Below are 27398 nucleotides of genomic sequence, written 5' to 3' on the forward strand. Positions count from 1 at the left end.
TTCAACACTTTAAAAAGGTCTTGTGCAGCAATTTGCCTAATGCAATATGTCCTTTGATTTCTTGACTGCTGCTTCCCTGAGTGTCAATAATTGATCCAAGAAGAATGAAGTCCTTGACAACTTCAATATTTCCTCCGTTGATATGAATGTTGTTTATTGGTCCAGTGGTCAGGAATTTTGTTTTCTTTACATTGAGATGCAACCCATACCGAAGGCTGTGCTGTTTGTTCTTCATCAGTAAATGTTTAATGTCCTCTTCACTTTCAGCAAGCAAGGTTGTATCATCTGCATATCGCAGGTTGTTAATGAATCTTCCTCCAATCCTGATACCATGTTTTTCTTTGTAGAACCCAGCTTCTCATCTTATTTGCTCAGCATACAGGTTGAATAAGTATGGTGAAAGAATACAACCCTGTCGCACACCTTTCTTAATTTTAAACCATTGTTTCCATGTTCTGTTCAAACAACTGTCTCTTAGTTCAAGTACAGATTCCTCTCGAGCACAGTTAAATGTTTCTGAATACTCCTACTTCGCAATGTTGTCCATAGTTTGTCAAGATCCACACAATCGAAAGCCTTTGCGTAGTCAATAAAGCACAAGTAAACCTCTCTGGTATTCTCTGCTTTCAGCCAAGATCCATCTGACATCAGCAATGATTTCCCTTGCTCCACGTCCTAGTCTGAATCCGACTTGAACCTCTGGAAGATCTTTGTCAACGTATGCTTATAGCCATTTCTCTATTACCTTTAGTAAAATTTTACTCACGTGGTATATCAAAGATATTGTCCGATGATTTCTGCATTCCGTTGGGTCACCTCTCTGGGATGGGCACAAATACGGATCTCTTCCAATCAGTCGGCCAGATAGTTGTCTTCCAAATTTTTCGGCATAGATGAAGTGAGTGCCTCCAGTGCCACCTCACTTTCTTGAAAGATTTCCATTTTTATTCTGTCAATTCCTGGTGCCTGTTCTTTGCCAATTCCTTCAACGCACCTTGGACTTCTTCCTTCAGTATCATTGGCTCTTGATCATATGCTGCCTCTTGAAACGATTTGAACATTAACCACTTCCTTTTGGTACAGTGACTCTGTATATTCCTTCCATCTTCTCTTGATGCTTTCTGCATCATTCAATAATTTGCTTAGAGAATCCTTCAGTAACGAAAGTCGAGGCTTGAATTTTTTCTTCCGTTTCCCAAGCTTGAGAAATGCTGAGTGTGTTCTTCTCTTTTGGTTTTCTCATTCCAAATCTGTGCACATTTCATTGTAATATTTGACTTTGTCTTCTCGAGCTGACCTTTGAAATATTCTGTTCAGCTCTTGTACCTCCTCATTTCTTCCATTTGCTTTAGCATCTCTATGCTGGAGAGAGCAAGTTTCAGTGTCTCTTCTGACATCCATTTTGACCTTTTCTTTCTTTCTTGTCTTCTTAATGACTTTTTACTTTATTCCTGTAAGGTGTTCTTGATTTCATCCCCCAATTCTTCTGGTCTTTGATCTTTGGTGTTTAATGTATCAAATCTGTTCTTCAGATGACCTCTAAATTCAGGTGGGATATAGTCAAGGTCATATTTTGGCTCATATGGACCTCTTTTCATTTTCTTTAGCTTCAGTTTGAATTTGTTTATGAGCATTTGATGGTCTGCTCCACATCTGCCCCTGGCCTTATTTTGACTGATGATATGGAGCTTTTCCATCATCTCTTTCTGCAGATGTAGTCAATTTGATTTCTGCATATTCCATGTGGTAAGGTCCATGAGTATAATAGTCTCTTGTGCTGTCTAAAGGTATTTGAAATGAACAAATCATTGAATTTGCAGAATTCTGTCATGCGATCTCCACCATTATTTCTATCACTGAGGCCGTATTTTCCAACTACTCATCCTTCCTCTTTGTTCCCATCCTTTGCATTCCAACCACCACTAATGATCAATACATCTTGATTGCATGTTTGATCAATTTCGTATTGAAGAAGTTGGTAGAATTCTTCTATTTCATCCTCACTGGCTCTAGTGGTTGGTGTGTAAATTTGAATAATAGTTGTATTAACTGGTCTTCCCTGTACGTGCATGGATAGTATCCTATCACAAATAGCGTTGTCCTTCATGACTTATGTGGATATGTTCTTTTTGACAATGAATGCAACATCATTCTTCTTCAATTTGTCATTCCTGGCATAGTAAATTGTGTGCTTGTTAGACTCAAAATGGCCAATACCAGTGCATTTCAACTCACTAATAGTGCCTATGATATCAATGTTTATACATTCCATTTCAATTTTGACAATTTCCAATTTTCCAAGATTCATACTTCGTACATTCCGTGTTCCGATTTTCAATGGATGTTTACAGCTGTTTCTCTTAATTTTAAGTTGTGCCCCATCAGCAAATGAAGGTCTTTAGGGCTTTTCTCCCATGGTCTCTACTCCATTCGCGTCATCACGGTCAACTCTACTTTGAGGTGGCAGCTCTTCCCCAGTTGCATTTTGAGTGCCTTTCAACCTGAGGGGCTCATTTTAGGCACTATATCTGACAGCGTTTCTCTGCTATTCATAAGGTTTTCAGTGACTAAATATTGGGAAGTAGTTCGTCACTCCTTCTTCCTAGTCTGTCTGCGTTTGGAAGCTCATCGGAAACCTGTCCACCATGGGTGACCCTGCTGGTATTTAAAATACCAGTGGCATAGCTTCCAGAATCACAGCAACTCACAAGCCACCACAGTACGATAAATTGACAGATGAGCGGTGGACTTTTTATTAAGAGCTACCAAATTAATCTGGCTGTCCAAGGTGACAGCTGTGGCAGAGAACCTTAGTTTTGAAAACCTCAACACCCAAGTTTTGAGATGAGGTTCTTGGAGAACCTCTTTGCAACCGAGAACTACAACTCCCACAGTATGTCACTTCCGCCCAGCCAGTTTCCCGACGTGACGGCACTGCTGGTTCCGGCTGGACTCCTGGCCTAAACTACGAAACCCAGAAGACATTGCGAAACAGTTCTCTTGCCCCAGCTCACGCCCACGTTCCTTAACGTAACTGAGCCCGCATGCTCCTGGGAAGTGTAGTTCAGCAGTGACCTAGCCGTAAAGCGGGCGAACCAGCGGCGCTCAAATACTTGCTTTTAACTGCCCTCCCGGAAGAGTAACCAGCTTAGGAAGGGCTCTGGAGACGTGTTTGTGTACGGAGTCCGCCACGTATGCGGATCGCGTTCTAGGCCTCACTGGATGAAAAGGTAGACCGGGAAGAAGGTGGCAGAGGACGAGACCAAATGCCAGCCTTGAAGAGGGAGTGGGCCAAGGGAAATGGTGGATCCAAGTGGAGATAATGGGAGTAGGGGTGGGGCATGGCGCCCCCTTACTGCGGGGCTGGGGTCGGCGCGCCCCTGAAATGGGGTAGCACAGAGGTCCCTGCAAAGGGAGGAAGAAGGACTGATTTCTGGGACCACCTCCCGCCCCTGGTTAGTGGAAGCTCAGAGCTCGCCAGGCCTTAGTGCAAGACTGCCTGAGTTGGAAAGTTAGGCAGAGTGTTCTACCCTAGAGGTTTGAGGAATTGGGCTCTTCCCCTGGAACAAAGGCTTCCCCGAACCGCCCCCCCTCCCCCCCATCTGCTCTTGGCTGGAGAAAGCGGAAGATCTCTGGGAATTGCTGATGTTTGGGGCCCTGGCCAAACGGAGCCCTAACAAGGGAAGGAAACATTTAAAGCCCTTTTTCCTTCCAGAGGTTTAAACATTGTTAATTCCTCCCGACGTCGTCATTGCATGGCATTACACTGGGTGGAGGCTACTTGTTCCAAACCAAGCCAGAGGAAGTACTAGAAAATTGTAAAACGTGATTCTAGTCCTAGAGAAGGTACGGAGTAAAAAGAAAATGAGAATACAATGTATTGTTGTTGTTAATAAGTACCGTGGAGTTGGTTCCGACTCATAGTGACCCTGCATAGGGTTCCGGGGCTGGTATTTTCAATAACCTCATATGCATGTGAAAGCTGGACAGTGAATAAGGAAGACCATAGAAGAATTGATGCCTTTGAGTTATGGTGTTGGAGGAGAATATTGAAAGTGCCATGGGCTGCCAGAAGAACCAATAGATCCGTTTTGGAAGAAGTACAGCCAGAGTGCTCCTTAGAGGTCAAGATGGCCAAACTTTGTCTCTCATACTTCGGACATATTGTCAGGCAGGACCTGTCACTGGAGAGGGATATCATGTTTGGTAAGGTGGAGGGTCAGAGAAAAAGAGGAAGACCCCCAACGAGATGGATTAGCCAGGTGGCAGCATCGATGGACTTCAAGCATGGCAACAGTAGTGAAGTTGGCCCAGGATTGGGCAGTGTTTCATTCTGCTGTGCATAAGGTCGCTATGGATTGGTACTGACTTGATGGCACCTAACAACAACAACAAATCTTTACGGGAGCAGAACACCTCATCTTTCTCCCACAGAACGCTGGTAGCTTCGAATTGCTGACCTTGAGATTGGCATCCCAACTCATAACCACTACGCTACCAGAGCTCCTTATAGGATAATCCTATTTTGTAATAAGTGCATTTGTTGTTGTGTGCCGTTGGGTTGGTTCCGACTCAGAGCTACCTTGTGTAGGGTTTCCGAGGAGTGATTATCAGACCACTGCTTATCTTACAACACCACACCAGGTTTCTGAGGCTGTAAATCTCTACGGGAACAGAAAGACACATTTTTCGACCCACCAACCATGTGATTAACAGTCCAACGCATAGCCCACTAGCCACCAGGGTTCCATACATACCTGTTGTTGTTGAGTGCCATCGAGTTGGTACTGACTCATATCTACTGTATGCACAAGAGAACAAAACACTGCCTGGTCCTGGGCCAACCTCACAATCATTCCTATGCCTGAGCCCACTGCTGCTGCCACTGTGACAGTCCATCTCATTGGAGGTCACCCTCTTCTCCCATCCTCCACCTTACCAAACATGACTCCTTCTCCAGGAACTGGTCCCTCCTGACAATATGTCCAGAGTATGAGAGATGAAGTCTGGCCATCCTGGCTTTCAGGGAGTACTGTCTGTACTTCTTCCAACACAATTTTGTTTGTTCTTTTGGCAGTCCATGGTACTTTTAATATTGTCCTTCAATACCATGACTCAAAGTCATCAATTCTTCTATGGCCTTCCTTATTCACTGTCCAGCTTTCATATGCACATGAGGTTATTGAAAATACTGTGGCTTGGGTCAGGCGCACTCTAACCCTCATACTGACTCTCGTGTTGCTCTCCAACACTTTAAAAAGGTCTTGTGCCACAGATTTGCCTAATACAATACGTCCTTTGATTTCTTGACTGCTGCTTTCCTAAGTGTTGATGGTTGATCCGAGCAAAATGAAGTTTTTTGTCAACTTCAATCTTTTCTCCATTTATCGTGATGATATTTATTGGTCCAGTGGTGAGGACTTTTTTTCTTTACATTAAGGAGCAACTCATACTGAAGGCTGTGGTCTTTGAACTTCATCAGGAAGTATTTTAAGTCCTCTTCACTTTCATCAATAAATACATCTATGTCTTAAATATATCATTGTATTTATATAACATATATGAGGGTAAATAAAAAAAAAAAATATTGCTGCAAAATCATAGGCACCATTATTAGACAGAACTATGAGAGTGAAGCTGTCGTTTCCTCACGTATCCTGTATGTAGGTCTATATACTTCTGGAGGCCATGTTTCCATCACTCTGATAATTTCCTCAAGGAATTATGTACTCTTTGATTTACACCATATCAAAACAACAGTTTTTGCATCTCTGAAGTACTTATATCCTGTTCTTTTGAGTTTGGGAGACAAAAAGAGCTCTAAATGGGCAAGATCAAGGCTGTAGATAAAGTAAGGTTTCCAACAAGATTCTCATAGAACAGCCTTTGCCACCCTAAAGAATGGGTAGCTACATTGTGATGGCTAAAAGTTCCTCCAGATAACTCTCTTGGTCTTCTTCTCTCCAGTACAGTTTTCAGTTTCCTTAAAACTTCTTCCTAGTGAACCCTCTTGATTGTCATGTGTCCTTCAAGAAAATCAATCAAGATTACCTCCTTGAAATTACAAACAATAATAGTTGCCATAACTTGAGATCACCTTTCTGCTTTATTTAACTGGCCTCGTGTGGTGCTGTGGGTTAATGCGCCAGACTGCAAAGCCATTTGAACTGCAAGGTCGGTGGTTCAAGCTCACCAGTCACTCCTCTGAAACCCTGTATAGGGTCGCTATGGGTCAGAACTGATGCAATGGCACTTAACAACGACAACAACAAGCAGATGCCCCTGGAAGCCACTGTCTTGATTAGACCTTTTTTTTAAAGGCACTGTAATGAGGTTATAGAAGCCCGAGTTGCATGATGCAGTCCTGGTGTGGCGCTGTGGGTTAATGCGCCAGACTGCAAAGCTGTTTGAACTGCAAGGTTGGTGTTTCAAGCTCACCGGCGTCTCTTTGGAAACCCTATACAGGGTCGCTATGGGTTGGAGCCGACTCGATGGCACTTAACAACAACAAGTAGCATAGTGGATTGTGAGTAGGGTTGCTAATCACAAGGTCAGCAGTTCGAATCTGCCAGTAGCTCCGAGAGAGAAAGATATACAGCTACAGGGTCATATGAATGGGAATCAACTTGCCATAAACCCACCACCAGTGAGACTGTGGTGATGCTGTGGAGTCTGTTCTGACTCCTAGTGACCCTGTATAGGGTTTTGGAGGAGTGGCTGGTGTGTTTGAACTGCTGACCTTGTGGTTAGCAGTGCAGAGCTTATCCTATGGCACCACACCTGGATCCTAAATGAAATGAAGGCAAGTGTATTACTGAGAATTTGTCTGCAGCCACCCATTGATGGCAGAGACATGGATAAATTTGTTTTATTTGAAATGAACTGGAGCCCTAGTAGCAATACTTTCTGACTTACCCTTGTAGTTAAGGTTCTGGGGGGCAGGGCACTAGGTCTCCTGGTGTGGCATTATAGGGTCGGCACTGAACTGCAAACCATAAGGTCAGCAGTTCAAACCCATAGCTGCTCCCTGGAAGCCCTATACAGGGTCACTATATGGAATCAATTCAATGACACTTAACAACCACAACATTCACCTTAGTTAATAATGGGGGGGGGGGGTGGTATTAAGTACAATATGTTGTTGTTGCTGTTAAGTGCTGTGGAGTCAGTTCCGACTCATAACAACCCTGTATAGGGTTTCCAAGGAGCGGCTGGTGACTTTGAACTGCTGACTTTGTGGTTCAAACCCACCTTGTGGTCTTGTGCTTTATCCCACAGCACTGCACCAGGACGTCTCCCCCATTAACAGAGAGTTTATTAGTGGTAGTTACTGGGAGCTGGTGTTGTTACAGAGTACTTCTACTCTTTATACCTTACGGGGCCCCTGAATTTTGCATAATGAGCATGCATTACTTTTTTTTCTTCTTATTTTTTCCAGAGTTACCGTGTCGCTCTGCAGCTGTGCCGTGCATTGGTGGTGTGTTTCGGAAGGCAGGCACGAAGGTGGCAGGTCGTTGGCTTACACCAGGCCACTTGCAGATCGACTTGTCAGGCATGATGAGAGGCTTGGGTGCGAACGGGGGAATTTGGCGTGTGCTCCGTGTGAGACTAATGCTTTTTTCCTACTTCTTGGCTGGAAACAGGCCCTTTTAACAAGTATCCCGCCATGGTAGGTGATGGTTTTGTTCTAGTTCTGTCTGTCCATTGTCCTTTCCAGTTTACAGTGCTGCCGTTAAACACAAATGGATTTGGATTGCATTACTTAACTTCGCTGGGGTCTGATGATAGCCCATGTTCACTGGGGGATGGGGGGAAAATCTTGCAGTCTTAGATTTGATCAGATCTTGTTTTGAACCTTTTAAAAAAGACCCTGATTTTAGCATCTGCTGCCCATGCCTGTATTTGTGTGTGCATGTTTGTAAAGAACTCGTTCACATGCCCGTTGGTTGTATTCCTTGTGCACTTCCTGGAACCAACATATGTGAGAATCAAGATAGCAGCAGAGCAGATACACACATTCCATGTTTATCTGAATCTTTATCTTTCCGTCCACAGCTTTTTCTAGATTTCCGATTACACACCGACCTTCCTGCATAAGCAAGCGTTTCCCTGCTAAAATGTCCTTGCCCCTTACAGAGGAGCAGAGGAAAAAGATTGAAGAGAATCGACAAAAGGCTCTGGCTCGTAGAGCTGAGAAATTAGCAGAACAGCATCAGAGCACAGACAACTCTGCCCAATCCAAGCAGGGCCCGTCCCAAAACCTGCCAAGGGGCTCTGCTAAGCCAGTTACCCGGGATGACATTTTCAGGCAAAAGAATCCCACTCATTCATTGAATAGTGACGAGAGACTTCACAATTCCTGCGAATGTTATCCAAACACACCAAAGCCAGCAAAAGGGATATGGAAGAGTCCAGAAAAGCCCACAGCCTGCCCAAGCTACAGGCCACCCAGTCACTTGACTCTCACTGGGGGTACCCTTCCCCAGGCACAAAATCCTCCAGAGGTCCCCAGCCAACATCACTTGGATTCTGGGTTAGGTGAAAGTTCTGCTCAGGCTTCCCAGGAGACCAAATCAACACCCTCTGCTAATACAACTCAGGAACTTTCGGCTAACCCAGTGAGTTCCCAGCAGACCCCAGCTTCTTCCCTTGGACAGCCCCCTAGGGATCCTAAATTACTGGCTGAGAGAGTGAGACCCTTCACCTCAGGGCAGACCATTTCTGATGCCTTTTATGGCTCAGGGACTGTGACCTCCAGGACAGAAAGCAGACTCCAGCAGAATCTGGGTTCCTCACTCCAGAAAGAAGGAAGCTCCCAGCAGGGCACATGTGTGCAGAAAGGAGACCGTTTCCAGGTGAAGATCGGGTACAATGCAAAGCTGCTGGCTGTGTTTAAGAGTCTGCCTAGCAGAAATTATGGTAATGAGCTGTTTTATTTGTTCTTCACATATTTTTCTAAGTTTGGGGGGCTTCTGTTAATCTGAGTTTCTCATTTTAAGAGACACATTGGCACATTCCATGCAGCTGTTTAAAATGTTCATTTATTATAAACATTCTCTCAAACAGCTGCCACACTGGCAGCCACCTGTAGTCTGTCACTTCATCTGTGTATTATCTCACTTAAACCTAACGATCATTTTGGGGCTGTAATTTCCATTGTAAAGCTGATGGAACGAGCTCAGCAGGGTGAAGTCATTTGTTTGGAGGAGTGAGGCTCACCCTCCTTCTCAAACCGCTTTGTCTGACTACCTGGGATTCTGAGAACTCTAGTCCTAACTCCGCACAAACCATTCACACCAGAGATGAAGCCATAACTTCCAAGGTATGAAGTGAATTATTTTCATTGAAAAAAATAAAATTATTCTTATTTGTGTTCGTTGGTGGTGCTGTGGGTTAATGTGCTAGACTGCAAAGTCAGTTTGAACTGCAAGGTTGGTAGTTCAAGCTCACCAGTCGTTCTTTGGAAACCCTCTACAGAGTAGCTATGGGTCGGAACCGACTCGACGGCACTTAACAACAATGTTCATTGGTGGCATCGTGGGATAAGCACTGATAACCAAAAGGTCAGCAGTTCAAATCCACCATGTGCTCCGTGGGAGAAAGATGAGGCTTTCTGCTCCTGTAAAGACTAACAGCCTTGGAAACCCTGTACAGGGTCTCTGTGAATCAGAACCGACTCCATGGCACAGAGAAACAACATGTTTACTATTAAAGGATCCCTGGTGATACAGCGGTTAAAGCACTTGATTGCTAACAGAAAGGTCAATGGTTTGAACTCCGAGGGAGAAATGTGACCATAAAGATTCACAGCGTTGGAAGTCCTATGGGGCAGCTCTCCCTGTCCTGTAGGGTCACTGAGTTGGAATTGACTCTATAGCTGCAGACTTGGGTTTATGTAGACAGGGACTTTGTAAATCATTAGAATCTTGTAGATCTCCTGTATTGGTGTCTGGGAATAGCATCTGTTCATTCGTGTGTGTGCATGCAGAAAACAAGGTTTTGAGTGCCTCATTGTAGACACTAAATGCCTCTGTTTTATTTCAGATCCTGCCACTAAGACGTGGGACTTCAGCATGACTGACTACCATGCCCTGAGTGAGTATACGTGTTGTCTCCCTCATAGAGGGAGAGGCTGGCTTTGCAATTTCTCCAGCCACTGGCGCTGTTGACAATGAAGGCTTTCAGGGCACCTTCTTCATGCTCTTCCTTCTCACTGGAGGCCACTGTAATGTTCACAACAGTGCCCGGCTGCTCGGAGCCCTTTCAGAGATACTCTCTTATTCCCTTGAGGTGCAAAGAGGATGAGTAACTAGCACAGTCCCTGAGCCAGTAAGGGAAACTAGAGTCAGGTCCTAGCAGTCTGTCTTCATAGTGCATGTCCCCAGTCACCGGGCCACACTGGCTCTAGCAGTGAGACCCTTAGAGCTGAGCCAGCCCTGAAAGGATGAAAAGCTAGGGATGGCTGCTCGAGTTACTTAGCTGACTTGGGGGCCTGTCTTGGTTTTCTGGACTTGGGTGCACCCCCAGCAGTTTCGGGGAGGTGATGGGCAGCTACCCGCTGAGTTTCCTGTTTCTTTCCTTGGCCTCCTCTTCTTGAACCCTATGGTATGAGATGATGTGGTTTCTTTAGGCAGGTGGCCTTTTTGGGGTATCATTTTTACTATAATGATACTAGTTCTGATTCCGATTGTTAGTGCAAGGAGGAGAGCCATGCTGGGTTCAGATGGCAGTTGCTGACCCTGATATCCTCTCCGGTCCTCATTGTAAACCAGTGGTCTCCACTATCATGGCTTCATTTTGTTTTGTTCTACCATCTTTTTACTCCTGTTCTACCATTACATGGGGACCCAATGATTTTTGCTTTTGCAAATCCACTACAGTTTCCTTTGTGGTGTAGTCATTTTCTGTATGGCTGAACACATTTTTAAAAACAATGTTTCTTTAGTTCAGAATTCTGTAGGTTGCTCTGACATGAATTTTATGGCTTGGGAATTGACATGAATTTTATGGCTTGGCTCTTCTCTTGCCTCCTCAAAGGACCCATGGTGGCACTGTGGCTTAGGCTTTGGGCTGCAAATTGCAAGGTTGGTGGTTCAAACCCACCAGTCGCTCTATGAGAGATCAATGAGACTGTCTGCTCCTAGAAACATTTTGGAAACTCTCTGTAGGGTTGCTGATGAGTCAGAATTGACTTGGTGGCAATGGTTATATCCTCATCAAGGAGCCCTGGTGGTGCATTGGTTAAGCACTCAGCTGCTAGCCCAAACCTTGGTGAGTCAAACCTACCAGCTGCTGCATGGGAAACAGGCAGCCGGTTTCTCTAACACAACAGAAATTGTGTTATTTCCTTGCCCTGGTAAGTTTTCTCTCCACTTGTTAATTTCTGAATTCTGCATTTTTTCATTTGGAAACTTCAGGAGCAGTAAAGCTGTGGTTCAGTGCACATTGAAATCCCCAGAGTTCCAGTTTAAGGAGTGTTGCAGCCTTTCTAGCCAAATGCTGCGCCACCAAACAGAAGTCCTCTAACCCTGTGAACATTGCCCACTTTGTCACTTTTGTCCTTTCCTTTTCTTTGGCAGTGAAAGCAGTCGAGCTCCTCCCCAAGGTCACCCTGCAGCCCTTGGAAGAGGCCAGCAGCAGTAGGGACTTGGCCTCCACCAGCAGTAGGGGACATGCCAGCCTCCCTCTCGCCCCATCCCTTGCCTTTGTCACAGGACGATGCATGCTCCTCAGCCGGGCCCGCTTTGAGGCTGACATCGGTTATTCTGAAGAACTGATTGCACTGTTTCAACAGATGGATTCCAAGAATTATGGCAAGTCATTTAGGGGGTTTTCCTTTGTCTTTGAAAATAGTCCAAAACTAACTTTTTTTGGTAGAGCCTTGTGTGCTGTTCTTACCATAGAAAGATGATTCCTACACTGTTTCAGATTGTGGACACTTCATGAGGGCTGTTTTCTCTTGAAAGGCTCCCAAAGAGACCAGCTACCCCTCCAGTCAACTCTGACTCACAGTGATGCCGTGTGTGTTCTCACCACAGGCTTTTCAATCAAGGAATCTGGGGGAAGAAAATCACCAGGTTTTTCTTCCTGGGTGCATCTGGGTGGTCTCAAACTGTCAACCTTTCCGTTTGCAAAAGAACACATTAACCCTTGCACCACCAGTTCTCGTGCTCTGCTAAAATAAAGACAGGTGGGTTCAAATAGCTGCATTCTGGAGGAGATGCTCCCAAGAAGACACTGACGAGGGGACTGTGGGAAATTGTAGAGACTGTTTTGTTTTTCAAGTCTCCTAGAAACCCTGTGCAGGGTTGCTATGAGTCGGAACCGACTCCACGGCACATAACAACAACAACAAAGAGAAGACGGGAGCGCTGGTAGTCCTGGTGGGGCTGTGTAGCATAAACACTGAACTGTAAGGTCGGTGGTTCAAACTCACCAGCCACTTCTTGGAAACCCTATACAGGATTATTATGGGTTGTAATTGACTCGATGGCTCTTAATAACAACAACAAAAATGAGAGCTGAGTCCTGGTGTGGCGCTATAGGATAGACACTGAACCGTTAGGTTGTGTAGTTCAAACTCACCAGCTGCTCCTCAGAAACCCTATACAGGGTCTCTGTGAGTAAGAACAGACTCACTGGCCCTTAACAACAAACAGAAGACCGGGTCATACGCTGGCCTGTGAATCACAAGGTCTGCAATTTGAGCCCACCAGTCACTCTGTGGAAGAAAGATGAGGCTTTCTGATTCTATCAAGATTACAGCCTCGGAAACCCTTTACTGAGACTGAACAGCACACAGCCACCATAGACAACCTCACCATAGACAGTCCCCATCCAGCTGCTCAGTGTCGTCCCCATAGAATCTCCTGAACTCCCATTGTGCCAGTTAAATCCCGCTGTCTTTGTCCTAAGCAGCCCTGGTAGCATAGTGGGTTAAGCATTGGACAGCTAACCTTGAGGTTGGCAGTTCAAACCTACCAGCCATGCCTCTGGAGAACAAGGAGGCTTTTTGCTCCCACAAAGATTCCCAGCCTTGGAAACAAGATAGAGCAATTCTGCTGTGTCTTCTGAGGTCGTTAGGAGCTGGAATCCCCTCGACCGAGGGCAGTGGCTTTAATTGGTTTGGGACCTTGTTCTGTCCTGAGCAGGATTGGAAACAGGTGGTTACCATAAAAATAAATGCCTTCTTGTAGCTGGAGATTTTCCAGCTTGAGTTGTAGAACCGCTGGAGGGCTTGTTAAAGCACCCATTGGTGTGAGCTGCACCCCTCAAGCTTTGACTTCTGTAACTTTGAACCTCACACAGCTTCCCAGGTGAGGCTGATGCCACTGTTGGAGGTTCCAGTCTAAAAACTGCTGTCCGAGTCTGTGCCTCTCCGTTCTGCTTGCTACTTATTACATCACTTGTTGGTGTTAAGCGTCATCGAGTTGATTCCAATACATAGTGACCCTGTGTAGGGTTTCCAAGGAGCAGCTAGTGGGTTTGAGCTACCAACCTTGTGGTTAGCAGCCCCGTGCTTAGCTTATCCTATAGTGCCACTTCTGGACCCCATTAGCATCACTGGGTACTTAAAAAGTCCTAATGCCAAGCTCCCTGCCATGATTTAAGTGAGTGGAGATGGGGCTTGGACCTCGGTTTTAAATTCTGCAGGTGATGCTAACTGTAAACCAGGACTGAGCTGATAGCCTAAGCTGGGCAGACTGGTTTTTCCATATATATATATTTTTTTTTTTTTTTTTTTTTGAGGTCCTTCAAAAGAGAAGGCAGATCAGGCATACTGGTTAGACAGAAACTGGTGGAACCCCAAGACTCTGGCCCTTAGTCACCCTTCCGATCTGGAACTGAACTCACCCCCATGGCATCATTTTCCACCAGACACAAGCTAGATCTATAAGGAAAACAGTAGCTCAAGGGAGGTATGCACACCTTAGAATAATCAACCATTCGAGATCAGGAGGACAGCATTTACCCAAGGACAAAGTTGAGAAGGATTAGGAAAGGAGGAGGAATGGAGACCGGAAACACAAGGAAGACGTGAGATAAGTGATGTTAAATTGAGAGGATTGCAGTCAGTGAGATGAAGCAAAATGTGTTTGATTTGTTGAATCTGCTCTGTAATGTCAGCCTTCACCCAATTCACAATAAATAAATTGTTTTTTTAAAAAAAAGAAAGCAGGAGCTTTAGACTCCTGGATCCCTTGGTTTCATTTTTAGGTGGGGCCACCTCCTAAAAAATGTGACTTTTGTGGATCAGTGTTTTCCCAGACTTGAACTGGAGATAGAAGACAAATTCTCACAGCACATCGCCTTCATGGGAAAACCCACTGGGGCTCAATGGAGTGCTTTCTCCAGGGCTTGGGCTCCTTCAGGGAGCCCTCGTGGCACCATGGGTTAGGCATTCAAACCCACCAGCCTCTCCTAGGGAGAAAGATGAAACTTTCTGCTCCGGTAAAGATTTACAGCCTCAGGAAGCCTGTACAGGGTCTCCATGGGTCGGAACTGACTCCACAGCACCTGACAATAACATGCATGGGAACTGACTTGATGGCAGCAGGCTGAGTTTGGTTCTTTTGAACTTTGGAGTCCTTCATTCAGGAGGAGGGTGAGGCTGACTAGGACACTTGACCCCTCAGGTGGACATCATTTTATCCGATTGGAGCCGACTGTAAGCAAGGCTTGTGAGTCAGGAGACGATGAACTGTACTCTCAGGGCCCAGGGTCTCTGCCTACCCTGCCCCCTCCTATGATCAGCTTATGCTTGGAGTGACTCTTGAGGCAAATTGTCGTAATTTGTGTCTGTCACCAGCCTTTGAAATCACACCCCCGACACTGCCTCCTATTTTTAGGAGTGGGTGCAGCCAAAACATGAGCATCTTCTCCTGCCCACACCCAGATTATCTAAAAACCATCATGGGATTTTCTGTTTCTGTTTGCATTTTTGCAATAGTGACTACCTGCAGAGAGAGCTTCCTGCTTCCTGCTTCCTGCTGTGCTCAGGCTGTGGTTAGACACGTCTCCCTGTACTTCCCCACATTGAAGATCAGTCTGTCTGCGTTTGGTATTGCACTGGGCTCCCTCACTTCGTCCTTGAAACTGACTCACTGTGTCCGCTTGCTTTTTCCCACATCCACCTGGCTTTTGAATGAGCATACTGGGAAATACTCACTTTTGCTTACCAGACAGCATTTGTTGAATCTAAGCCGTCTTGATTCTTTTTAAGAAGGTGGTTGTTGTTAAGTGCCATCAAGTCAGTTCCAACTCATAGCGACTCTGTATAAGATTTTCAGGAGTCCTGGTATGGCGCTGCGGGTTAATACAGGGTTACTCTGGGTCGGAACCGACTTGACGGCACTTGTAAACAACAACAAAAATAGGATTTCCAAGGAGCAGCTGGTGAGCTTGAACTGCTGATCTTGCGGTTCTAACCGACCTTGTAGTCCAGCGCTTTAACCTACAATGACAAGGTTGTTGTTGTTATGTGATGTGGAGTTGGTTCCAACTCATAACAACCCTGCACAGGGTGTCCGATGCTGTAAATCTTTACAGGAGCAGAAAGCCTCATCTTTCTCCCATGGAACAGCTGGTAGTTTCGAACTGCTGACCGTGAGGTTAGCAGTCAGATTCGTAACCACTATGCTACAAGAGCTCCTTACAATAACAAGATAGGTGGATAGAAAAACCTTCTATTTCAATAATTCACCATTGTTGAGCCATGACGTGTTTACGCCCCCTCCTCAGGTACTACAACGTGTGCTCTGTGCTACACTGGGCTAACCAGCAGATGACCTCATACTAGTCTGTAACTGCTGTTTTGAGTACTCACTGTTTGCCAGCTGCACCTTGATAAGTGTTTTACAGTTACATGTCATGTAATGCTCACAGTGCGTCTGAGGAAACGACATTTTATAGATGTGAACGCTAAAGCACAGAGAAGTTAAGTAACTGGTCCTAGTCACACAGCCAGTCAGTGACAGAGCTGGGCTTTGGCCACTCTAACCACACGCAGCCCTTTTCCCTACAACGTGGAGCTAACAACAGGGTTGTGAGGAATAGATGAAATGTTGCCTGCAGATCTTTGGGCTTCAGGTGTAAGCTGGTTACTTCTGCCCTGCTGGTCCATCGCTGGTCACTTACCCTGCGGCACCCTTCCTTCTTCATGGCCTCGCCGCTCCCTGTCACCTGCAGAAGCCTCAAGGGCAAGTGCACGCTCCCTTTTTATTTTTCACTTTGTTTTGTGAAGTGGGTGAAGGTTTACAGAGCGGATCACTTTCCCATTGAACACTTGCTGCACATCTTGCTTCGCCTCACTGACTGCAATCCCCACTTCCTCCCTGTGTTCCCGCTGCCATTCCTCCTCCTTTCCCTCTGAACTTTGTCCTTGGGAACATGCTGCCCTTCCAACCTCAGATGGTTGATGATTCTAAGGTGTTTGTACCTCCCTAGAGACCTGAATCATGGGGGTGATTCAGTTCCCAACCTTTAGGGTGACTGAGGACAGTAGTGTCTGGAGGTGCAGGGGCAGTGGGGAGGATTGGCAAGGACTCTGCCCGTGTCTGTATCCCCCAGTACCAGGCACAGGGTAGAAATGTGGTTTCTGAAATCTGGGAGTAAAAGCTAGAAGGTGGGGTGGCAGAGAAGGGCCGGGGTGGCTTGCCTGCCTATTTGTTTCTTTCTCGTTGCAGATGTCAAGACCAGGAAGTGGAACTTTCTCTTGGAAGAGCACAACAAACTAAGTGAGCTATCTACCTTGCTCGTTTTAGATATTGCTGTTGTGTTGAGTTTTAATAATCTGCCTTAACTTGACTGTATTGTAAAAGAGTGTCCGCCCTCAGCTGTGGTAACTTCAGATGCTTGGGTGCTGGGCAAGTAAGACTGGAGATGCTCACAGGCAGTCCTGTCAGCGTCTGCAGAGAGAACAGCTTCTCAGCCTCCTCTTCCCTAGGGTGGGCGTGCCAGACGAGTGCAATTTCTGCTGCCAGTTCTAGAGTGAGGGAGCTGGAGTTACTTACCTTCGACTGACGCTCCCAACATCCTTCCAGAACTAGATGCTCACAGAAGGCCGGCCAGTCTCAATGGTTAGGGGCTTCACCGTGGGCTTCCTTCTGCCAGGGGCAGAAGTCAGGCCAGGAGCTTAAGCATTGTCATCAAATCCTTTAGGGACAGACCTAGGGAAGGGACATCTGAAGAGAGGAGAAGGCACCAGTTTGGGGAGATGATTTCCTTGTGTGTGTTGGCTTGGATGGGCAGTGATACTCTCCTGAAGACCAGTCCCGCCTTCAGCTTTAGAGCTGCAATGGTCCTACCGGGAGTATACAGCGGGTGCTGCTCATGTTCCTGCTGGTGGGCCTCCCGAGGGCTGTTAAGCCAGGAGAGGAGAGATGGGAGCTCATTGTGCTTCCCAGCCTAGGGCTTGGAGGAAGAGGGAAAGCTGATTTCCTTTCCTTGCTCTCTCCCCCAGCTGTGACTTGCTCTGTGGCCCTGGGGAATTCAGCATTCTGGGTTTCCTTTGTTCCTCAGTAAAAAAGGCGGTTGTTAGTCTCTGTCTGCCTTACTGACATGAAAATGAAACACCAGGCAAGAGGGTTTGCTCCTGTGAGCTCAGGCTCAGTGCATATGATGTGGAACTTAGTTGGTGTTTAGTAAACACTGGCAGGGAGCTCCCGGCTGCTGTAAATAGCACGCTAGTCTCCTGACTGAAAGGTTGGAGGCTTCAGTACACGCAGAGACACCTTAGAAAAAAGGCCTGCTGGCAGTTTACCCCCCAAAAAGCTCATCATTGAAAACCCCGTGGAGTGCGGTTCTACTCTGACACCAGGGCCCACCAGGAGTCAGTCAGCTCGGTGGTAGCTGGACTGTCCACTGCTGGCAGAAGCAGAAAGGATGGCCTGCATCCTTCTGACACTCGCTGAAACTTGTGATTCAGAGAGAAGAATTTGACCGAAGCTGCATTTCTGATAGGACTTAGGATGAGTTCTTCCTTGTTTCTTTGCTGCTCAGCTTCAGGAACACAGAATATGTTAACACTGAAGGCTTTGACTTTAATGGAATCAGGAAAAGCAGGATTCTAACAACAATACTGGATGAAAATCATGGCTGGTGATCACAGAGCATGTGGAGCGTAACGGCTCCTCATTTTGTGGAAAAATCAGATGCCCTGGCTTCTTCACCCAGAAAAAATTGCATATGATTTTAATCATTCCTTAGATCTCAAATTAGGAATTCTAGGTCTTGAGTTGAGGTTGATTTTTTTTCCCCTTGTCCTCTCCTCATTACAATGTCTGATGGAAGGTGAGGTTGGTTCTCTCCGTTTCATAAACTGAAGAAAACTTGAGCCCACAGAAAAATAGAACTCAGGGTCACAAGCCGGTGACAGAGATAAAACTAAAACAGTTGTTTTGAATGCGTAACCTGGCCCATGATGGCATGTAGAATCCAGAAATGGGATCTAGAAGCCCAGGAAGGACCACACCCATATAGAAGCTCTGGTGACGCCATGGTTATAGTGCCCAACTGCTAACTGAAATTTCGGTGGTTTGAACCTGCCAACCACAGGAGAAATATGTGGCAGTCTGCTACTATAAAGATTGCTGTTAAATGCTCTGGAGTCCGTTTTGCCTCATTGTAATCCTGTATAGGGTGTCCGAGGAGCAGCTGGTGGGTTTGAACTGCTGACCTTGTGGTTAGCAATCAAGTGCTGTTCCTACAGCGCCATCCCAGGACTCCAGCTGACAGCCTCAGAAACCCTTTGGGGCAGTTCTGCTGTGTCCTATAGGGTCATTATGAGTCCGAATTGACTGGACGATTTGGGGTTTTCTCCTTGCCCCTCGGTCTCGGTTCCTCATGTGTGAAATGAGATTATTGACTCTGAGCTAGTGAGTGCACTTCTGAAACTAATTAAGAAGTGACAGTAAGACCTTGCGGGTCGTGCATGCGCCTTGAGGACCTGGTGGTAATTGTTTTCTCCCCATAAGGCCAGTCTGCGAGCTCTCCTCTCTTCTCTAAGTGACTTCAGGCCTTAGGCCCACAGTGAGGTTGGCATGGGGCCTTTGTTTACTCCCAGCTGTCACAGTCCAGAAGGGTTCTGCAGCCCCCTCACCGATCTCGTCCTTTCAGCCGCTATTTGAAAACATTAACATCTCTACTGCGAAGCTCAGCCACAGTCTGCCAAAGAGCTGTTTTATAGAAACGACTTGTGGGTGACTCACACCACCAGACAGCGCATCTCTGTCATCACCCCAGCACCGAGGGAAGGACAGTAGACACAGCAGATGATAGTGAATGGTGGCTTTCTCAGAACACCACCCAGTCGGCTGAACAAGCAAGCCCAGGGATTTGGAGACAGTAGTGGAAGGAGATGAGTGGAGGTTGACTTTTTCCTCTTGATGGCTGAGAGAATTGAACGCTGACAAAGCACCCCACTTCACAGGAGCCGCATCATCAGCCCTTTCTTAGCTTTCATCGGGTGGTTCAGTTCTGAAGATCACCAGGATTAAAAGGAAATTGTTTCTGAGAGCTCATGGAGAGCCCGGCCTCCTGAAGTGTGCAGGAATCAGCATGTTCAGATTTAATGTTGAAGTGTAAAATATATTTCTACATCCAGATGGGCAATCTTATATTAAAGCTGTCAGCCTTCCCCGATGTCCCATCACGGTGATTCTATTCATGGACCCTGTTTCCAGAAATAACTGGCATTTATATTTAGTGGAGGACAGGAATGGTTTTAAATATATTGAAAATACAAGGAGATTTAAAGTGGCAGTAGATGGGGCAGCCGCCCTTTTGAGAGTTGGGGCAAAAGACTTGGAATACCTTGTAAGAATATTAGGAAAGCAAGACCACATGGATTACAGAACCAGCGCCTTAGAGCTTCAAATATCATTGGGTACAAAGAGAACACACTCAGTTTCTCTTTATTCCCTTTACTGGCTCCCAAGGAGTCCTGGTGGCACTGTAGGATAAGCACCGGACTGCTAACCACAAAGTCGGTAGTTCAAACTCCCCAGCTGCTCTGAGGGATGGAGATGAGGCAGTCTGCTTAGGTAAAGACCTGCAGCCGTGGAAACCCCGTGGGCAGTTCTGCCCTGTCCTTTGGGGTTGCTGTGACTCTGAAGTGACTCGCTGGCCGTGGGTTTGGTTTTTGGTTTGGGTTTACTGGATCTCCCAGGCACAGGTAGACCCTTGGTAGATTGCTGTAGTTCTGCCAGGGGGCCCTTGAAAAGGAAAAGGATAAAGAGCAGCTGAAGATCTGTAAACAATGGTTGCTCTTCTAATTAGATTTTTGAAAGGAAAGAACATTTTGAAAAGTCAACTACAATCCATAGAACAGCAGGGTGTGGTGACTAGTCTAGAGATACTTTTACTACTAGGGATCTCTGGGTCTAGCACCTTCGGTCTGACTTTGTCACTTTCCCTTGTCTTTTTCCCCTGGTGTCCCTACTCCTGGAGTCCTGGTGTGGTGTTGGACCATAAGGTCAGCTTGAACCAATATGTCGCTGGTTCAGACCCAGCAGCCACTCCTGGGAAATCCTATGCAGGGTCGTTATGGGTCAAAACCAACTCATTGGCACGTAACAACAACATCCCTACTCTTGCTGTGGCTCTGTAAGATCAACACTGTACTGCGAACCACAAGATCAGCAGTTCAAACCCACCAGGTGCTCCTCGCAGCCGACACTACAGCACTAACAACAGCAAATCCTGCCATTGGGTCGATCTCTATTTGTTGTGGAGCAGAAGGCCTCATTTTTCTTTGCAAAGTGACGGATGGGTTTGAACCCCTCACCTTTTCATCAGCTTCCATGTGTTTACTCACTGCACATCTGAGGCTTCGTTCTCCTGCTAGAATTGTATGTTTCATTTGTATATCTATTTTGTTCTGTCTCCCTATTGAATAGCTTTTTTTTCTCTTTATTTTAAATCAGACTAAAATTTTTAAAAGACAAATATCAGTGAAATGAAGTTGCTTTCGTTTCTACATAGATCCCTAGTGATTTTTTTCCACATGAGTGAACGGCCTTGAGTAAAAGAAGAGATCCTTCTTCTTTAAGAGTCTAGGGTCAGCCCCTTGAAGGAAAGCAAAGCCCCCAAATGCCAGCTTAATTGAAAGAGGATGATGACTCTTTGGCGATAGCCCTGATGCCCAGCTTAGCAGGATTTGGCAAACTTTTTTTGTAAAAGAACAGATAGTAAAAATCCTAGACTTTGCCACTACTGGGCTCTGCTGTATCATGTGAAAGCAGCTATGTTGTTATAGACAGTACTGAAAGGTTATTGGCATGTCTGGTCCAATACAATGTGATTTACAAAAACTGGCAGCCAGCTGGATCTGGGCCATGGGCCCTCATTTGCCAATCCCTACAATTGGTAGGGAGTCTGGTGTGTGGCTGTAGGATCAGCACTGGACTGCTAACTACAAAGACAGTGGTTCAAACCCACCAGCCGCTCCTCGGAAACCCTACACAGGGTCACTGAGTAGGACCAACTTGATAGCACTTCAAAACAACAGGGAGCTCTCAAGTCCCCTCCAGATGAATGGGTTCTCCTGCTGCTTGGCACACAGATCACTGCTGTAAAGCTCATCCCTGTTAAGAGGATATTTTTAATCTCACAAATAGGGTCAGGCTTTTTGCTCCTGCAAAGATTTATTTTCTCAGAAACTTTATACAGGGTCGCTATGAACTGGGATTGAATTGACAGCGCTTAGTACATCAACAAAAAGAATAAACAGTTTTAGAACCCCAGGCATTTTTATCCATTTGTGACCTTTTGCATCAACTCTTTTTTCTTTTTTTTATTTAAAAATTGCATGACATCCTTACTCTCATCCTTCCAGTCTCCGGAGGACCGTGTTGATTGGAAGGTAGACCTGATAGCTCAGTGGGTTAACCGTTAGGCTGCTAACCACAAGGTTAGCTGTTCAAACCCAGCAGTGACTCCAAAGGAGAAAGTGAAGGCTGTTTGCTCCCCTAACTCTTCAGTCACAGAACCCTGCCGAGCACTTCTGCTCTGTCCTGTGGGCTAGCTGTGATTTGGAATGGACCCAGTGGCACTGGGTTTGGTTTGGGCTGGATTTTTAGAATATGGGAATACTGAGCCCTGGTACCACAGTGGGTTATAAGTTGGGCTGCTAACTGTAAGGTCAGCAGCCTTTCCGCAGGAGAAAGGTGAGACTTTTTGCTCCCATAAAGATTTGTTGTTAAGTGTCATCAAGTCGATTCTGACCCATAGCGACCCTGCATAGGGTTTCCAAGGAGTGAGTGGCAAGCTTGAACTACCGACTTTGTGATTCAAATGACTTTGCAGTCTGGCGCATTAATCCAACAGCCTTGAAAACCCTACTCAGGTCGCTATGAGTCGGAATCGATGGCACCCAGGTGTGACGCTGTGAGCTCATGCGTCAGACTGCAAAATCATTTGAATGGTAAACTTGGCGGCTCAAGCTCACCAGCTGCTCCTTGGAAACCCTATACAGGGTTGCTATGGGTTGGAATCAACTCTATGGCACTTAACAACAACAACAACAAAGATTTACAGCCTTGAAAATCCTATACAGGTCCCTATGAGTCAGAATTGACTCAACGTCACACAACCACCAACAACCAAGAGTAAAAGAACAAAAATTTTTAAATTACTTTTGTTTAAAAAAAAAAAAAAAAAATCAGTCTCAAAACACACTGTTTCTTTCCAGCGTCTGTGTAGTATAGCCAATCAGTCTTCCATTATTGATTGCCCTCTTACCTGAAGGCACGGATCTGGTTCTCTGTGTTCATGTACTTTGTCAGGGTCTGTAAACCACAATTCCTTTTCAGCTTTCCTTATTGAGAAGATGACATGTAGGAGAATCCTGGGTGCTAAATCTGGTATCTTTGGGGAATTCCTTTTCCTCTCACACGTCTCTGCTCTCCTTTCTAGTTGAGAAGGCGCGCCTCCTCCCGCAAGTTCGGCTGGATCCTCTGCCCAAGACAATCATCCAGGCTTTTGCCTCTCAACTAGAGAAGACGTCTCGAAACCTCACAGCAGATGCCCCCGAGGCAGACCTTTCTGGAGTGGACTCCAAGCTTGTGTCCAGCCTGATGCCCTTTCAGAAAGCTGGTGTCAAGTACGTCCTTCATCTTCCTCTCGCTTTCTCCTCCATTTGGATCACTTACCATGCACTGAGACAGATGTTGCCTCTTTTATGAATCCTTATTTTCCATGGCTATCTGGGAGTATGTAGACAGTCAACAGCCAGATGTGCTGTTCCCAAAGCTTTATTGTAACTATTGGTCTCAGAGTTCATGGGTGAAATCAGAACTCTGGGTTTCAGGACTGCAGAAACCCAACTCAAGCTAGATTAAGCTAAGAGATTGCTCAGCAAATAGATGAGAAAGTACAGGGTCTCTAACGACGTCATGAGAATTCTCTGTCTCTTTCGCAGCTCTGCTGCCGCTTGGTTTGCTTGGTTCTTGGCCCTGCTCGCCACAGATATGGCCACTTACCTTCAGTTACCTTCACAACCCAGCAGGAGCACCTCTTTGCTAGTGGATCTGGTGCCGAACCCAGAGCCAGGATGGTGGCATGAGCGGTTTGGAGTCTTGTTGGTTAGTCCTGGTGACAGGCCATCCTGGAGCCAGGAACCTGCCCCACCTGAATTCCTCGTTCTCTGCAAGAACATCAGCAAGCCCTTGTCATAGAAAGAAAACCTGTGCCCTAACCTGTTCTTTTAACAGCAATTTCTTTTTCTTTCTTTCTTTCTTTTTTAACTCTTCATTATAAACTGAGTGAGGGTTTACACAGCAGATGATCACTTTTACATTCAACAGATCTTCGTTTTATTATAATGATTGCAATCCCCTCCGTGTCCCATCAGTTAACAGTATTGACCTCGATTCACGTAAACTCTTGCCCCCCTCCCTGTGTCCCCTGTTACCTTCACCTTTCTTCTGCTAACCTCCCTCTTATTGTATATTACCTGCCCTGTCACCCATGTTAGCAGGTGTCTATCCTCTAACCAGTGAATCATTTTCCCTTCCCTCCTGGCCCTGGTAACAATCATAGAATGTTTCTTTTATCAAGAAAACCTTTTCTTAACTTTTTACAACACTGACCTCATACAATATATGTCTTTTTGTGATTGGGAGAAGCAAAATGACAAGTTTAAACTTGCCTTCTAGTGAAAATACGGGAGGCCAAGGAGTGGAAAAGAAGCGAGGCCTTGAACATCTGTCCAAATATAAGAATTAGATCCGTCATTAGGCTGTGTGATTGAATAGAGAGCCCTCCCTATGCGAGGGAAGGAACCTCAGTTATCAACTGAGCTGACAAACCAAGCCATCCAGCCTGTTGCGGCAGGATCTGGGCAGTACTCCGAGCCAGTTCGTTCTGGTTCCACGCTCCCTACCACCCCTACTAGGAGATCTTGTTAAAATGTGGATTCTGATTCCCTATACCTAGGGTGGAAATACAAATTCTCAGTTGGGGTTCAAACCAGAGTGGCCCCCTTGGGAGAGTTGGATTGAGGTATTTTGGCTACAGCTGGGCTACTATCTTTGGTTCCATTAGAAGGCCTGACTTCACCTGGTGAGTGCTGGTCCGGAGAGGTGATGTGTTGGTTCTGATGTTGACATCAGCATGGGTCCCACAGCAATGTGTAGAGAGGAACCTGAAAGGCTATCTGCACCTATAAAGATCCGTAACCTCGGAAACACCATGCAGGGTCCCTCTGATTCTGAACCGACTCATCATACACCCCCATTAATGAGCATAGGAAGGATGTGTTGATGTTGTCCGTCCTAGGAGAAGGACATCATGCTTGGTAAAGCGGAGGGTCAAAGGGAAGAATAAACGACATCAAAGGAAACGGACTCAACAGTGATTATGTGGTTGGCACAGGACCAGGCAATGTCTGATTCTGTCATACAGAGGGTCACTATGGCTGGAACCAACTCACCAGCCCCTAACAGCAACAGTAATGTGTAGAGACGAGCCTGGGTCTGTTCAAGAACGGGTGAGGTAGCACAGAGCGATGGCCAGGCCCTTCCTCTCACTGGGGAGGACCAGGATGCCATGACATATGACCCTGCTTATCTCCTAAGGCTGGCCTTAGGCCCCCAGGGTCTGCTGCTCGGGGTTCTATCTTAGGCCCTGGCTGTTGGACACTGCTTTTAGAAGGGCAGGGACGACCAGGCCATTCAGAAAAGCCGCATGCAGCTTAGAGTTCTTGTAAACCGCTAGGCAGACGGTCAGGTGATCACCTAAAGCTAATGGGAAGCGCGCACGCTGTTCCTGCTATGGAGGAGGAAGGAAAAGGAGGTCGTCAATTGGCCTGTTACCAGGTTCCTGAGCCACCTGGCCATGTTTTCCGTAATTGAGGATTTCTCATTCAGTGAATGAGGACTGGTGTTTGGAGCAGGGAACCAGCTTCACAGACTCATCTTGTAACCTGGAACCTGTCCATTTTACTGTTTGTGCCTTGATCCTTTTCTCCTTTTTGTAGACTAATAGTTACAGTAGGGACACTTACTTAGCCCTTCGGATGCTGCAGGCACTGGTTTATGTGCTTTTTGTGTTGACTTTTCATCCTCATGGACGCTCCATAGGGCCAGACTGCTCAAATGTCCAGTTTTTAGCCCAGGGAGCTGAAGCTGAGAGAAGTTACACTGCCTGAAGGTACAAGGCTGCTACGTGGTGGGATCAACCGGTGCCAGTCTGGCTCTAGAATAACACCAAGCCAAATCAAACCCCTTGGCATCAGATCTGCTCCCAACTCACAGAGACCCTAGAGGCAGAATAAAACTCCCCAATAGTGTTTCCAAGACTAATCTTTACAGGCGCAGACTGCCTCATCTCTCTCCTATGGAGTGGCTGGTGGATTTGAACCACTGACCTTTAGATGGGTAGCCAGGTGCATAACCACCGCACAAAGGCCTCCTTCCCAGATAGCACAATGCAACCTAGCCCCTTTTCACAGAGTGTTGGCCAGGATTGTTACCTATAAAGGGGTTAGGATTTTACGCACTGCCATCAAGTCTGTTCTGACTCAGTGACCCTGTAGGAGAGAGGAGAACAGACCCATGGTGTGTGTGTTCAAGGCTGTCATTGTTAAGGGAACTAGACTGCCATGTCATTTTCCCACAGAGCAGCTGGTGGAGTCAAACCACCTTTGGTTGGCAGCTGAGTGCTTTAACTCGCGCACCACCAACAGGCTCCTTCAGGACCCTGTTGTTGTTAAATGCCGTCGAGTCGGTTCCGACCCATAGTAACCATGGATAGGGTTTCCAAGGAACAGCTGGTGGGTTTGAACTGCTGATCTTGCAGTTAGTGTTGTTACAATTGTTGTTAGTACCATCGAGTTGATTCTGACCCAGAGCGACCCTATCTATGTAGGATTTCTAAGGAGAAGCTGGTGAGCTTGAACCACTGACCTTGCAGTTCAAACGACTTTGCAGTCTGACACATTAGCCCACAGCACATTGGAGCAGCTAGTTAATAAGCCCCTCCTTTATACAGGAGTCTGTGCTCTCTCCTACTACACAGGCGCTCTTGTTCACATTCTCTTTCCTTCTCCAGCACGTTCTGTTGTTGCTTCTAGCTCCTTCTCTGGGCCTTTATGCCTACGTAGCTCTCTCGTGACTGTAGAAAGCCTGTTTTAGCCCCACAGTCTCTTCTGACAACTCTTCCTTCCTTGCTGGGAAGGTTTCTCAGTGAACACGTGGGCCACCTCAGTCCCTCCTCTGGACTGGAGTTCCAGTTCACATGCTCCACTGCGAACTAAGAGATTAGCGGTTGGAGTCCACCTCAGGCACCTCAGAAGAAACACCTGGCAGTTAGTCTATTTTTGCAATGTCAGCCATTGGAAACCCTGTGGAGCACAGGTGTCCTCTGCTACATGTGGGGTCACCCCAAGTAAAGATCACCTCTCTGGCTTTGTGGAATCAAGCATTCGCCTCCATTCACATTCCTTGCGCCTGCCTGGATTGAGGCTACTCCTTTTTTAAAATTTTTTAATGTTTTATTGTGAATTATGTGATAGTTTACATGGGAGAACATTAGTTTTACATTCATCCTATTGTATTCCTCTTTCATTGCCATGGTTACAATCCCCTCCATGCATCATCAACCAACCAAAGGGTATACACTACAAGCCCCGGTCATCAGCACACAGCCCCTCTCCCTCTCTGTGTCTAAAGTCCTCAACTCTTCCATCTCTCCACGTCATCGTCTCTGCCTCCATCTCAGGCATCACTGCTTCTCTGGGAAGAGTCCCGCACTCCGCTCTTCTCCTTTGATGGTCCCAGAGACCTCCTCCACTCCTAGGCTGAAAAGTTATTCATTCCCCTCCTTGCTATAAAACATCTACCTTTACATTTCCAACCCTCACAATCAGTCCTGATAACAATTATTCACTATTGTATCAC

The 27398-nt window shown here is 46.3% G+C and overlaps 1 protein-coding gene across 1 annotated transcript in view; it reads left to right on the forward strand.

Moving 5' to 3' along the window:
* The first annotated feature begins 8117 nt into the window (after positions 1-8117).
* Positions 8118-27398, forward strand: part of SMARCAL1 (SWI/SNF related, matrix associated, actin dependent regulator of chromatin, subfamily a-like 1) — a 66064-nt gene continuing 46783 nt past the window's right edge. Inside the window, exons 1-5 of the mRNA XM_006867795.1 lie at positions 8118-8919; positions 10045-10095; positions 11580-11813; positions 16686-16736; positions 22915-23101. Coding sequence (XP_006867857.1) covers positions 8118-8919; positions 10045-10095; positions 11580-11813; positions 16686-16736; positions 22915-23101 — 1325 coding nt within the window. The remainder of the gene's footprint in view (positions 8920-10044; positions 10096-11579; positions 11814-16685; positions 16737-22914; positions 23102-27398) is intronic.

The sequence above is a fragment of the Chrysochloris asiatica genome, unplaced genomic scaffold, assembly GCF_000296735.1.
Source record: "Chrysochloris asiatica unplaced genomic scaffold, ChrAsi1.0 scaffold00110, whole genome shotgun sequence".
In the NCBI taxonomy this organism is placed as follows: Eukaryota; Metazoa; Chordata; class Mammalia; order Afrosoricida; family Chrysochloridae; genus Chrysochloris; species Chrysochloris asiatica.